We start from the raw sequence: 13,452 nt of genomic DNA on the forward strand, positions 1-13,452 counted from the left end.
TGTGGAGAGTTTTCAGCCCTTGCCAGTGAAGAGGGAAGCAAAAAAAGTTGTTGAGTACCTCAGCCTTTTCTACACCACAGGTAACCAGGTCTCCTGTTTCATTCCAGAGAGAGCGAACATTTTTCCCTAGCATTCCTTTTACCACTGACACACCTATAGAAGCTTTTCTTCTTGTCCTTGATGTCCCTGGCTAGATTTAATTCTATCAGGGATTTAGCTGTGCAACAGACAGGCCAAGGAAAACTTCTTGAACTGTTGAAAGGGATTTCTAGAGGTCAGCTGGAGAATTCGCCTAAGGCAAGATCCAATGCAGATCTGGCATTCCCACAAAATGTGGGTTTTGCAGCTCTGTCCCTTTTGAATTCCAGCACTGGTTGTGGTTTGGTTTTTTTATTATTATTATTTTCAGACATATTCTGCCTGTATTTTGGTTATCTCATTTTTTGCAAGCAATGAAGGTTTCTTGCAGTTCTGTTTCTAGAGGAGGTTCCTTTTTGGGAAGACGTTGATTTTCCCTATGTTTCTATCAGCTGCTGATATGCAGTTTAAAATGGGATTATGCTGCCATGAAAAATTATTTTCTCCTCTCAGAAGAAAACATGTCAGCAAATTTGAAGGACCTGTAGGCAAGGGAGCCCGATGTGAGACTTTTTTCCCTCTTTTCCAGTGGAATGATCCAGAAGAGTGGGATTGAATACACATCTCAGAAATATCTTATGACTGTGGAGAATCAGACTTGTTCAGTCTTGGATGCAAAAATGGATCACACTGAACTTTGGGGGATGTCCCCAACTCAAATACAGCTAAAACCTGGCAAGAGTCTTTCTTCACTGATAGATAGCAAAGAACGTACATACTCCATGTTCAAACTCAATAAAGCCATGATATACTGAGATCTTCACACAAGTCTCATTTGGCCTGCCATGCCATGATGGACGAGTGGAGAAGAAGAGACACAGGAGATGATCTAATTCAGAGAACAGTCCTCTAAAACACATTCTCTTGGAGCAGAGAAGATTCTTACTTTTCTTGTCCCAAAGTAAACTAACACCACCAAGGACAGTGATGATAAATCGGGCTAATTGCTACAATTCTCATATTGCTCAGAGCAGAGAATCAAAGGAAAATGCAGAAAACTAATTCACCCTGAAACTCAAAGGTGAGCGTAAAGTACTTCTAGGATTTTCAGGAAAAGAAGCAAAGCCAAAATTTCTGATGTTTCTGTTTTTAAAAAAGATGAAATAAACTTAGCGACTGCCTCAAGAATTACAAATTCAACTACAGACAATTGTTCATCATAACATAATAAATATTAGTAATGTAATATGCAAATATTTGTTCTTTTATGTATTATATCATGCTAAGAAGAATAAAATAATGCAGACTCTGAATTTTCAGATAAAACTACTGTAAGGAGAGTCAAAGCCTTGGGTTTGCTGCTAAGAAGCTGAAGGTAAAGGCACAAAAAGCAGAAAAGAAATTAGAAAGGTATTTTAGATAGTTCTCAGAGAAGATAATTCAAAGGAATCTAGGTAGCTACATGTTTTTGATGTTAGTGAAAATTTGCAGCACTGTGAATTAAATGGACTATTAATTAAAATTAATAGATATTAACATTATTGCCATTTAAGCACTCTTGATAAAAAGTTCTGATGTGATTTTAAAGTTTGACTGCTCTTAAAAAGGCATAGGCTGGAGGAAGAAGAAAAGATAGAGAGAGGCCTGTTTGGAGAATCAGAGAGATGTTGTGCAACATGCTACTTAAGCAAAAACTAGCACCATGCAGCTTAGCTCCAGTGTCAAAGTAGTCATCACACCATTCCCACCACTAACAAAGGAAGAGACAGTGAGGGCTCAATTTACCTGGGAGAAATAAAGATCTCTTGACTTATTTTGGAATTCCCATTGAAAACCAGTTTCTCGTAAATGACTGAATACATTTAACACAACTGAAACAACCTATGTTCATATCGTTCATATTGTGGGATTTGCATGAACTGAGAATGGTGTTGAATGCAGTCTGAAAACAGAAACCAGGTATGACATCTCAACCATTCCCAATTAAACAAACAAACAGGTAAGCCTCCTGCTCCTCTCTAGTCCATGGAGGGAAGGTGATCTCCCTGCCTGCAAGGCACCTTCCTCTTTTGGAGCTGATAAACTAAAGAACTTAAATAGTTATTCAAAGGGTATATAATTTAGGTGCAAATTAAATGCTGAAGTTAGGCAGACAGAATACTACACAGCCTAACTTCATCCACCCTCCCTTCTTTTTTTTTAGCTGGGACAAAGTGCACGTTATGCATTAAAAAAGAGGTCCTCTGGTATTCCAATGCCCATTTAGTTTGAAAAGCTCATAAACATAAAGGTCAAGCTGCAAACTCTATATTAAACCTTGCCTCTACATAAGCCTTCAGGGCTTTTGTTGACATTACAGTGAACTGTGCACGGAGGTCCAAAATCACAAAATACCAGATGGAGCAGGATCAGGTCTAGGTTTTATAGCAGCACAGAAACCATCTCTTGCATCAGCAGTCTCATAGAGCCCTCCATACATGACAACCAACTTCTACTAATAAACCATGTTTTTCATTGTGCTTTTCAGCACTAAACCTCAATGTCTCCCCAAAAGGAAAGTATCAACAACTTTTTTTCCACATGATGGTATTGAGGAAAAAGGAGAAAAAGTGATTTTGATACTGACACTGAGTAGAGGCATCAAAGATAATCTAAATATACAGCACTCTATAAACCTCTCAGGATGGGTTTTGTCTTTGGACCTTGTATGCAGAGTGTCTGGAACAAGAAGATCCACATGTCCAGGATTGTTGGCTATTCCTATTGTAAAAATGGATGCTGTTGCTAGTGCTATTATTTATAACAGCAGTAATATTTAATTACAACATTCATATGGTAACAGTAGTGAACAGGATGGTCAGGGTCACTGAATTCTCATTAAGTCTAAGGAAGCTCTGTCTCCATCACCCTCTGCAGTGATGCATCATGTAGCAGCACCAGAAGCTACAGCCTATAGGGAAACTATTAGGGTTGTTTAAATAGCAAAAATCTCCTTCCAAACCATTTGAACTATTTTAGCCATAAAGGTCACACTAAATGATAAATTAAAGGCTTAAATTTCGTAATGCTCTCCCCATCATCTCTGTTTGGTAGGCAAAAAATGAAACATTATTATAAGGTTTTACTGGATTGCAATTGACTCTAATAATGTAAAAGAACGCAGCGGAAGAGCTGGGGCTTCTCTCAGTGCTTCACACAGGCGGCATTTTAATGAGAGTCAGTGGATTCGCCAAGGGAAGGACCAAAAGCTGCGAAAGGCAGAGGAGTCCAGCAAAAGGTTCAAATGGGAAAATGTGTCAACAACCTCAATAAAGATGGATTTCTCCCGGGAGGAAAGTTAGAGTCGTTGAAGAAGAGAAAGGGAATATAAACATTAGCTAATAAATTGCATGAAGGATACTGAAATAACCAAGAGAATTTGAAGAAAACTGTAGGAAACACATGCTGTCCTTCCCCAGAGGCTAGCAGGAACCCTAGAACATGATAATAGCTTTGGGTTTAGTTTTAATGTGGTTGGCACATCACAAACTGTGTTACAAATTCAAAGAGGAAATGTTGCTGCTTCTGTCTTTCATCTGCACAAACTGGCAATAAAAGGTGGACAAAAGTGACTCTGACAGACCCTATCACTTGTGCTCCTTGTCCTTCCTGGTGGCTAAACCCATCCACCAACAGCTATGCTGAAATGAGAGCCAGGCTCAATCCCTGTAAATAAAGACTGCTGATGCAACCTTTCCACTAAGTCTGTGGCAAAGGCTTTTGTTACTCTAATCTTTCATACAGTATTTCCTTTATAACTCCTCATTTAAATGACACCACTTTGTGCAGACACGGTGTTTTACATCCAAAGGTACACAAATATTATGCACTGCTATTAGCAAATATTAAGTAGCACAGTAACTTTGCAGGGTTGTTGTGATGCTGGGGAAAGTTTCGTTTTGGGGACTGCAAGTGAGTTATTTTAAATGACATAACTGAATCAGCTGAAGAAAAGGGAAAGAAATGCTTATGGACATTGATTCCTGTTTCTCTACTGCAACCAAGTGAGACCCTCTACTCCCGGTCTTTTGGCAGCTACATCCTTAGTGGCATTTCCCTGTGATTTTAAGACCGTTACGGATGGCTTCTCCTTCTCTTTGCTAAAGATATTCCTCCCTCCCTATTTTTATAAGCAATTTTATGTAAGGCAATTTTATGGTTGAAATCTCACATCCAAACACATTTCTTTTTTTCAGCTTGCATTCAAGACAAACTTTTGGTGGCTCCATTTGTAACCCATATGTTGATGCATCCCATTCTGTTTCACAGTTAAATGGATGGCACTGGACTGTGAAAAGTTTGAATTAATTATTTGTGATAAACTGTGGAAAATCCGTGAACAAAATGATAATAATTGGACACAAGTACGGTAAAAGCTGTCATAGAAATAAACGCAGCACATCCATGTGTCGCATCGCATCCTGTCACAGGCACTTATGAAAGATGTAATATAAATTGTCTCAAAGAACTTGCAAAAATAAAAGGCAGCCTGGATAGTTGTAGTTTAGCAAATGTGTTTGCACTAAGGGTACCTTCTGTTGAACAGTTCTGCCCACAAGCTGTCTGTAGAATATAGAACATCTCTCGAGCATGCTTGCCACCTTGAAGCAGGGCAGTCGGAAGCAGAAAAAAAAGAACAGAATGCAGAAAAAAAGGTGAAGAAAGAGAGAAATGGGGGACAGCAAGTCTAAGTACCATAAATACATTTAGAAATGAGATTAGCAAAGTATGACAATAGAATTTAAATGACAGACAACATTAAGATTGCAGTAAATAACATAGTATGAAAAAAAAACAATTCAGCCATACAGCGCTTTTTTCAGCTTAGCTAAGGAGTCGTAACAAAAGCAGGAATATTATCATTACTATTATTATTGTTATCACTATATTAGAACAGCATTTTCATTTCAGCATTACAAAAGTGGGTTTAAATTTTGGGGGGACAATTCATGGTTAGTTTTCTTGCTCTCAAAACAACACATCCATATGCTTTGCTTCTGAAGTGTCCTCCTCGCACCACTGGCTCCCAACTTACCAACAATATCAAACCAGAGAGGAATGTTAGATGGCTGCACCGAGACCACCCCAACGATTTCAGTCACTTTATCGCTTTCCATGATGGTGAAGTTGTAAAAGGGTTCATCGAAAGTCAGGGGCACGGGTGAGGGTGCAGGCTTTTTTATCCACTCAATATGGAGGCGTGCAGTTGAAGACTTTTGGGGCCGGCCATTGTCCACTGCTTTTATCTGGCAGGTACAAAGAATAGAGGACTCAGACTGAGCATGACAGCTTGGCAGTTCAGACCTAATTCTACTGCATGATGATGCCTGCTTGGAAAATGGCCTTTGTAATCTCCTAGGTAAAATGCCATGAAAAAAAGAGGGATATAAGCAATTCTTCTTAATTGTAATTTTGGTCTTTTACACTTTGACTTTTCACTGAAAAGACTGATTTTAAACTGAAATGTTTTGGTTTAAAAATGCTGGTGCGAAGCCTTTTGGAGATGCAATTCAAGCATTCCCCACACAGAGCTTCCTCTCCAGAACCAGCTTCCCTCTCTAATTTCAACTTACGCCCAGATCCCTCTGGCAGCAAAGCTGGGAGTTCTATAATGACCCTGTGGGGTGTCATGCATGTGCGACACATGCTCACCCAGACCATGCCTGATTGCTATTAAATGGCATCTGTATTGGAGATAAGGCTGTTTTTCCTTACATTGCCTTCTTGAGGATCTTTAATTGAGTTAAATAAGTTTCAGATAATTTCCCCCATTCTCCAAAACAAATGTAATTTTAAATTTTGCCATATCTATATTCGATGCTCTCAGTCATGTTCATTAAAAGTTGCCCAGCTTGGTGCTAATTCTTTTTATTATAATATCCTCCAGAGGGATGGAGAGACTTGATATTTGCCTGGCATGCTTTATGGCTTTAGCCTAGCAAAGACAAGATAAGCAGTAACAAACATTGAGCTTAAGGAAAGGGAGAAGGTAGGTTACAAAATGGGTGCTTTGGTAAGTAACATTAATGTCAGTCAAAGGGGTTTTTCTTTCAAAACCAAAGGAAATGCTTCTGGCTATATAGGACCGCTGGTGTAAATGTGTTGTTACTATGCCTGTTAAAAATGGGAAATGTTTTCCTGAAATACCATACCCTATTTCTTTCTCTGGAAATGTGTTGAGTGGGTTTGATGCTACCACTCATCACTCTGCTCCGTGGCAGGCCCTTAGTGAAAAGAGGCTGAGGGTGTGATGAGCAGTTTCAAGGTAGAAAACTTTCAGCTGCTGCATTATAATAAGGTTCAGGTCCCAGATGCGACTTCTAGCTCTGCACAGGGAAAAGCACTCACCCAACAGGTGCTGTACTCTGATTACTAGGAGTTTCTCAATATTTTGATATTTAGTCATTTTTCTGTCAGTTTCCAAGCCTATTAAGGTATCTCAATGGAGACCCATTACTGTAAGTGACATCGTTTCCTTTACTACAGGCCAGACACTTTTCTATCACTTATCATTTCTGGTCAACTCCTTAACTACTACTTACTGCTGTAGATGAAGAGTGCACATTCAAGCCTTATATTGCTTTCTATCAACACCACCAGTCTATATTCTTTCTTCCTTTGACCTTGTCTATACGGTTTGAGTTCTGGCACAGGTATTTTTACCAAGATTTCCTTTAACTGAAATTGCTGCCATACTCACACTCTTTAATGTGGTGAGAAGGGTGTTACGACATACCATACACATTACTCCTCCTCTCTGAAGCCACCTAACTTGCACAGTATAAGGACTCTTTCATGAGGGCAAGCAGTTGTGTCTACACAGATGGTGAACATCCATTCATAGCTGTATCTGCCCAATTCAATATAATTTCCTCAGCAGATGAACCCTTGGTCTTCATTTTTGTTGTATTCAAGGGAACAACTTACACCAACAATTTGCAAGTTGACTGAACAATAGTTCAATAGCATGAATGCTCTCTCAGACTCATTTTTTCAGCAGCAGATATGAATGAATATTTCTTAATACAGTGAGAACTTGCATATAGGTCATACATTAAACACTGTCATGCATCAATCCTTATATAAAAGTGCTGGTTTTAAAAAGTCAAATCATGGGTTTGTATGTTGATGAAAGAGCACTTACTGTTAAGATGTCGTAACTCCCCGCTGTGAACTGCTTTCTGGAAGAAACCATCCCTGTTTTGGGGTCAATAAAAAATTTCCCATCATCATTTCCATCCACAATGCTGTATGAGATTTCTGCATTAGGGCCTTCGTCTTTGTCAAAAGCAAAAGCTCTGTAGATTGGTTCTCCTCTTTTCTTACGGTCCCTCTCTGGCAGCTTGATCTGGTAGACTTTCTCTGGAAACTGAGGTTTGTTATCGTTCTCATCCAGAACCTGGACCACCACCCAAACAGAGGACTGCTTGGGAGATGTGCCCCCATCTGAAACAGTTACCTGAAAAACAACAGCAGTAGAGGCATCATCCTGAATGGGTAAAGTGGGACTTCATAAATCCGCATAGTAAAACAACGAAACATCCCTCCGTCCCCAAACCTGACCTGCAGGAAGACATGTGGTCTATAACATGCTCAGGGTCTAACTCAAATATACCCACAATGGCAAATAAAGGAATCTGGAAGATTCTTTACTTCTGCAATGAACCTGAAATGAGTAATCTGTGGACTAGGAACCTATTTCTCAAAACATAAAATATTTTTATCTCATATTCTGCTACAGTTTACCTCAGGAGAGAGAATTGGAATTAACCCACTAAGCAGGATCTCTGGTTTTTTGCAAATATATTTTAAAGTTTCTTCTGTCACACAACGAATTTGAAAGATGTATTTCCTCTTAAAACCTAAAAGAATCTCTGTCATTTTTTTCCCATTAATTATTTGGAATTTCTTAAACAACAAAAGGATTTCTGTCAGTTCCTTTCATTCATTACCTGAGATGTGACAGCTCATTAATTCCAAAAATGCTTTATATATTTTAAGGGGCACAGAGAGGCAGATAGCAAAAAATTTCTGCTTCATTGTGTAAAGAGCACACTGTATTGCCAGAAACACAAAAGATATAAATTCTGAGAGATAAAAGTTAATTAGTAATTTAGTTGCAACTTAAACAGAATTACTAATAATTTTCAGTCTGAAACACCATGAAAACGAAATGATCCAAGATCAACAAGCACTCAAGAGATTTAATAATATGCCTTCAAAATGCAATCAGTGTTTCAAACTTCTCCCTCAATATTTCAATTGCATTTTTAAAAGAGAAAGAAATAAGGCAGGAAGTTATTTCTCTTTGCATGAAAGAAGTTCGCATTTCAGTTTCAGCTACATATGCTAACATGTCAATTCCCACGGCAGCAATTTTTGATGACAGTGAGCCAAGATATTGCATACCGATCATTGCACATTAACTGCTGTGCTGGTTAACTCCTCGATGCTTTGCTTTTCCTTAAAGGTTTCTGTGTCCCCTTACAAATCATAAAGTTCTGATATCCAATCCTTAGGCAAAGCAAAATTTTCTGGGAATAATGTCCCTTGCCATTGTCCCCTCCTTGCAACAAGAAATCTAAACTTAGGGTAATCCCAATTCAGTATGAGATCAGCATGAAAACCACAACATTTTCTAAGAGAAAGGTAAAAGACCTTTTCCATTTCCTGTATTTAACTATACTTTTAAAAACTGATACAGTGGAAAGAAGTGGACTGACAGCCTTAGTGACTGAAACTTCTTATTTACAGAAAAATAAATGTTATGGCAATATATAGTGGCAATGTAAAATCCCCCAGATCAGTCCATAACTCATTTGGAGTGTGGAGCCTGTCCTCTCAACAACTCGTATCAGCCTCAGGCCTTTTCCTCCTAAAACTGTCACCAGGGTTGGCAATTAGCACTTACTGGGATTGCCGCCTCGTGACGGGGACGACTGTCTGCTGGGAGCCGGACGGGGACCATCCCCATCCCGCAAAGCCACCAACGTGCCATCTGTCAGTCACCAGCAAGGGGAGGTGCAGGGAGAGGACCCGCAGCTCATTATCGGTGTACTCAGCCATCCAGTTCCCACTCACTACACTTTGCAAAATAGCATGTATAACGTCGAAAGGCTGCACACATGGCTGCGAATCTGCCTTTCCACCCGGTGAGAGTGACACCACCGGGGACCTCAGCTTCTCCACTCCACTGCTCCGCGAGAACTCCAGAGCTTCTGCAGCTAACAAGAAGCCAATTCTGCCAATATCCCTCTCCTCTTATTACAAACTTTCAGCAATAAATAACTTTTGCCCCACTTGGAGGCTGATCCCCTCTATTTCTGTTCTGCTCTGATGCAACTGTTTGAGCTCTCGGCAAGAGCACAGGTTAACAAAGAAAACACTCTTTCGGGATTTCTGCTGACTCCACAGATAAAATAATTAATGATGCCAGGCACTACAGGCTGTAGTGCACAGTAACTAACAGAGACACATTTATTTAAATGCTGGTCAAAAATACCAATCTACTGTTTTTTTTGGGGTAATGTTCTTAATGCATAGAAAATACTAGCAAGATTCAGGAAACTCTGGTTTTCTGAACAGAACATAACTTTAAAAATAAAAGATATTTCTCTCAAGTCTCTATAATAATATAAAATAATAATATAAAATCCCTGAAAACCACAGTGGTATAAATAGTCAAGTGACTATGATGAAAAGCCTACTTAAGCCAAGAGACTGCTCAAGAAGCGAAGCTGTCTTCCTGTCTTACCAATACAGTCTCACAGTTTGTTAGGTTACTGCTGAAATCATGACTAACGCAGCATTGTGGCAGTAAATACGTGCATGCATTTGTTTGTTTTTGTAAGCCCAAACTTGTGGGGAATCCATTCCACAACAGAAAAGTTGCGCTGAAAATATTTGCTGACGGCTAATGGAAAATAGTAATGGCTATAACAAGAAACGGCAGCTAATGAACCTAGAAGGGCTGAAGTTAAGTCAGTTGTACTCTGCCTAAAACTTTATGTCCCTGGAGAGTAAAATGTTATGCACCAGCTAAGCCTTTTTATCTGGGTGACACTCAAAAGTTTTCAAAATTACAGAATCCAGCTCCTCTCAAAAAGCTCTGAGTGCCAGACACAAGAGCTGAAGTGTGAGTTAAAGCTCTCTCTTTGCAGGGATGTAAATTAATTAATTAAGCTGCCCTCACACCAGCAATGCGATTACTTCCCTAACTGTAAATCCACACCCCAGCTGACCCCTCTTCTCTTCTCCACCAGCCTGACCCCAGTCTGGTATTTACAGGTTCAAGTTATAAACAAGGTAAAAGAGCTACAAAAATTTCCTCTGGTCCTAAAGAAAAAAACTCCATCACAACATTAAAAGAAAATAACAAATTGCTGCCAGTATAAAATTATTCCCAGACAAAGAATGGGGAGGACCGGGGTGGTCTTTCAGCACACCGCTCTGCAAATTCCGTTTCCATCAGGACACTGCACCACACCAGCACTTAGGGGCCCCTCTAACCAAAGCAATTTTGATTCAAACATTACCACAGTTCTCAGCAAAATCCTTAAGCAGCTGGAAATTACAGTGAAAAGCAACTGGGGAGGGGAGGGATGTTGGGCCATTTGTAGGACAGAGATACAAAAGCTAATTCACAGCTGGTATCTCTGGAAATGTGAAAGGCAGATGTGTGAGGCACAGGAGAGCTTGCCAGGAGAGGAGATGTAATTCACGACCACTGAGGTCCTTTTGTTTAGAAACCTGCAGATGGCACGGTGGGGAAGAAAAAAAAAACCAGAGAAGAAAGGTGATATAGATGAAGGACAAAGAAGACAGACTGAATACATGCTCGTAAACATGTGGCAACAAGAGGTGAATCTCCCAGTAGTCAGGATGGGGGAATTCTGCTGAGAACCAGAATTAAAGCTTTCCCAGAGGAGATGAGGAATGGCTGATTGGTCAGCATGCTCTTTTCTAAATGCTGAACCACTTCTCCAGTCTTTGTGCCAAGACTGGCATAGAGACAGAATGGGTGCAGTCACGTTGCTTCTTTCCCATGTGTAGCCTGACTATGTACTCTGCCCTTCTGGTTAGATATTGCTGCTAATGCTGTGCCAACACAGCCTAAACAGAGGGTATAACCTCCCAAAGCTGAGATACGGTCATGAAAGAAGCTGAGTTTTGACTCTCTGACCAACCATACGAAGGCTTAGTTGATTATTTACTGTGACGGTGGTGAGACACTGGCACAGGTTGCCTAGGGAAGTTGTGGATGCCCCCTCCCTGGAAGTGTTCAAGGCCAGGTTTGACAGGGCTTTGGGCAACCTGGTCTGGTGGGAGGTGTCCCTGCCCATGGCAAGGAGGGTTGAACTGGATGATCTTTAACGTTACTTCCAACCCAAACCAAGGGTGGAATATCTTAAAAGGAATCTGACAACATGTTTAATGGGGTCTGAAGGCATCCGACAGCAAGAATAATATGAACCTTATGCACCACATTCACAGTAAATTTCTAAGCATCACTACTGTTTTTCACATAACCTACGGACAGTTCCACTACAACTGTCTTCATAAAATGAGCTGTTTCTGTCCGGTATTTGCATTCACCCATTGGCTTTAATGTTTATGACTTTACTGAACCATGTCAGTCGATACACATATAAGTATTGGTTAGATGGAAATTTTTTTGCTAGAGTAACAACATTCACACATCCCTTACAATGCTTCCTTCAGCTCATTAAACCAGGACAAAACCTCCTGAAATTCCCTCCACTTACATTAGACATGTGTTTTTGGAGAAAAGCACACAAAAAATATCTATTTTTGCAGAGTATGACAAATTCAGTAAAACAAAAGAACTTTCAAAATGGAAGTAAGGCAATTTCCAATTCTTCTGCAGAATCCATATCAGTAGGCTTTTTCTACAGACTATAACACTACTTCTCCTATGAGACAGAGAGATTCTTTCATACTGTTTACATTCAATCCCACATCCAACTACAGAGAGATTTCCATAGCAGTGGACCTTCTCAGTGAAAACCAAGGTCAATACGGACTGTTAACATACAACAGCTGGAATGTCAGATATGAAAATTTCTTCTTTGTGTGACCATGGAGAAGGCATGGAGGAGATATCTACTACAAAAGTACTGGCTAAAACACAGCTTCAGTCTAACAGACCTCAGTGCCGGCAACAAAAATAATTTTGCATTGAGACAGTCACTCTTCCTATGAAATGGACAGTGCCATTTAACTGAAGAAGGACTACCTCTTGTTTTTTTTTTCAAAAAACAAATGCAACTGTGAGGACCACCCTCCTGAATTAAAAGTACAATATTGAGTCTCATTAACAAAAGCTCATGACTTCCAAGATAATTATCAGCTCAGCTGGAGAGAGTAGCTAGCAGGGATCTTACTTCAACAAGTATAACAAGACAATCAGCAGGTGTTTAATGTGAATTATCAAGCCTTAAGAAGAACCAGAATCTTCTTCCATATCATTCCTTGGCAGGAGGAAGTACTCAGCCTATCCAATTTTTAAGCTAAGAGGAACTAGGAACTGCCACATTACTGTCATTTGCATTGCAAAATGCTGAAGATGTCATGTTTGCTTGTTTATTTTCGTCTGTGTGATACTGCTTAATGCAAAAAGAGTGAGCTGAGATGCCTGCATCTCATCTGAGCAGTGTGTATAATGAGGGCTTCAGGTAAAAGTCACGCCCTTCCCCCAACCAGAAATGCCAATTTTGCTTCAGAAAACTTTAGAAAAGAGAATCTGGTTGTGTTACTGAAGACAGAAAAATGATCAAAGGAAGCCTCAGAGCTGAGGCATACCCCTGCTGTTAGTGACTAATGGGTTTGTTTCTTCTGCCAATGCGCAAACGAGCTGCATTACCTATTGTAAGAGTCCCTGGAATTCAGCCCAAGTAAGAGGAATAAAAGATTATACAGAGAGCTCATTGAGGGATGAATGGAACTTTAAAGTCAAGTGCACTGAATTACTGTCTCTGCCTACTTCAGAGAGAGACTAAATTCGTGGCTAAATTCTTACAAGGAAATATTTTTCTGAAACGCATTATATTACTGAACTACACGTCAAATTATTGCTAAAACGTGGAGGCAGTGTAGCTCAAAGATAGGCAAGAGAGAAAAACAAGGCATATAATTTTAGGGTTTTTTTTAGTTATACACAAATACTGAGTTAGCTGTAGTAAACTAGACGCCTTCTCTTTCTAATCCTTTATTTGGCAACTGTGGAAAAGAAGTGGGCAGCTGCTTATTTCACTTATCCTAACAGAACATAGTGCTGTCCCAAAAGACAAATTACTACAAAACACTTCTTGTAGG

At 39.8% G+C, this 13,452-nt stretch overlaps 1 protein-coding gene across 1 annotated transcript in view; it reads right to left on the bottom strand.

Annotated features, from left to right (window-relative positions):
* FAT3 (FAT atypical cadherin 3) overlaps positions 1–13,452 on the bottom strand; it is a gene marked incomplete at its 5' end in the record, with an annotated part of 64,252 nt that overhangs the window by 29,966 nt on the left and 20,834 nt on the right. Inside the window, 2 exons of the mRNA XM_010192871.1 lie at positions 5,153–5,363; positions 7,262–7,576. Coding sequence (XP_010191173.1) covers positions 5,153–5,363; positions 7,262–7,576 — 526 coding nt within the window. The remainder of the gene's footprint in view (positions 1–5,152; positions 5,364–7,261; positions 7,577–13,452) is intronic.

This window comes from Mesitornis unicolor, unplaced genomic scaffold (assembly GCF_000695765.1).
Source record: "Mesitornis unicolor isolate BGI_N332 unplaced genomic scaffold, ASM69576v1 scaffold15339, whole genome shotgun sequence".
Lineage (NCBI taxonomy): Eukaryota > Metazoa > Chordata > Aves > Mesitornithiformes > Mesitornithidae > Mesitornis > Mesitornis unicolor.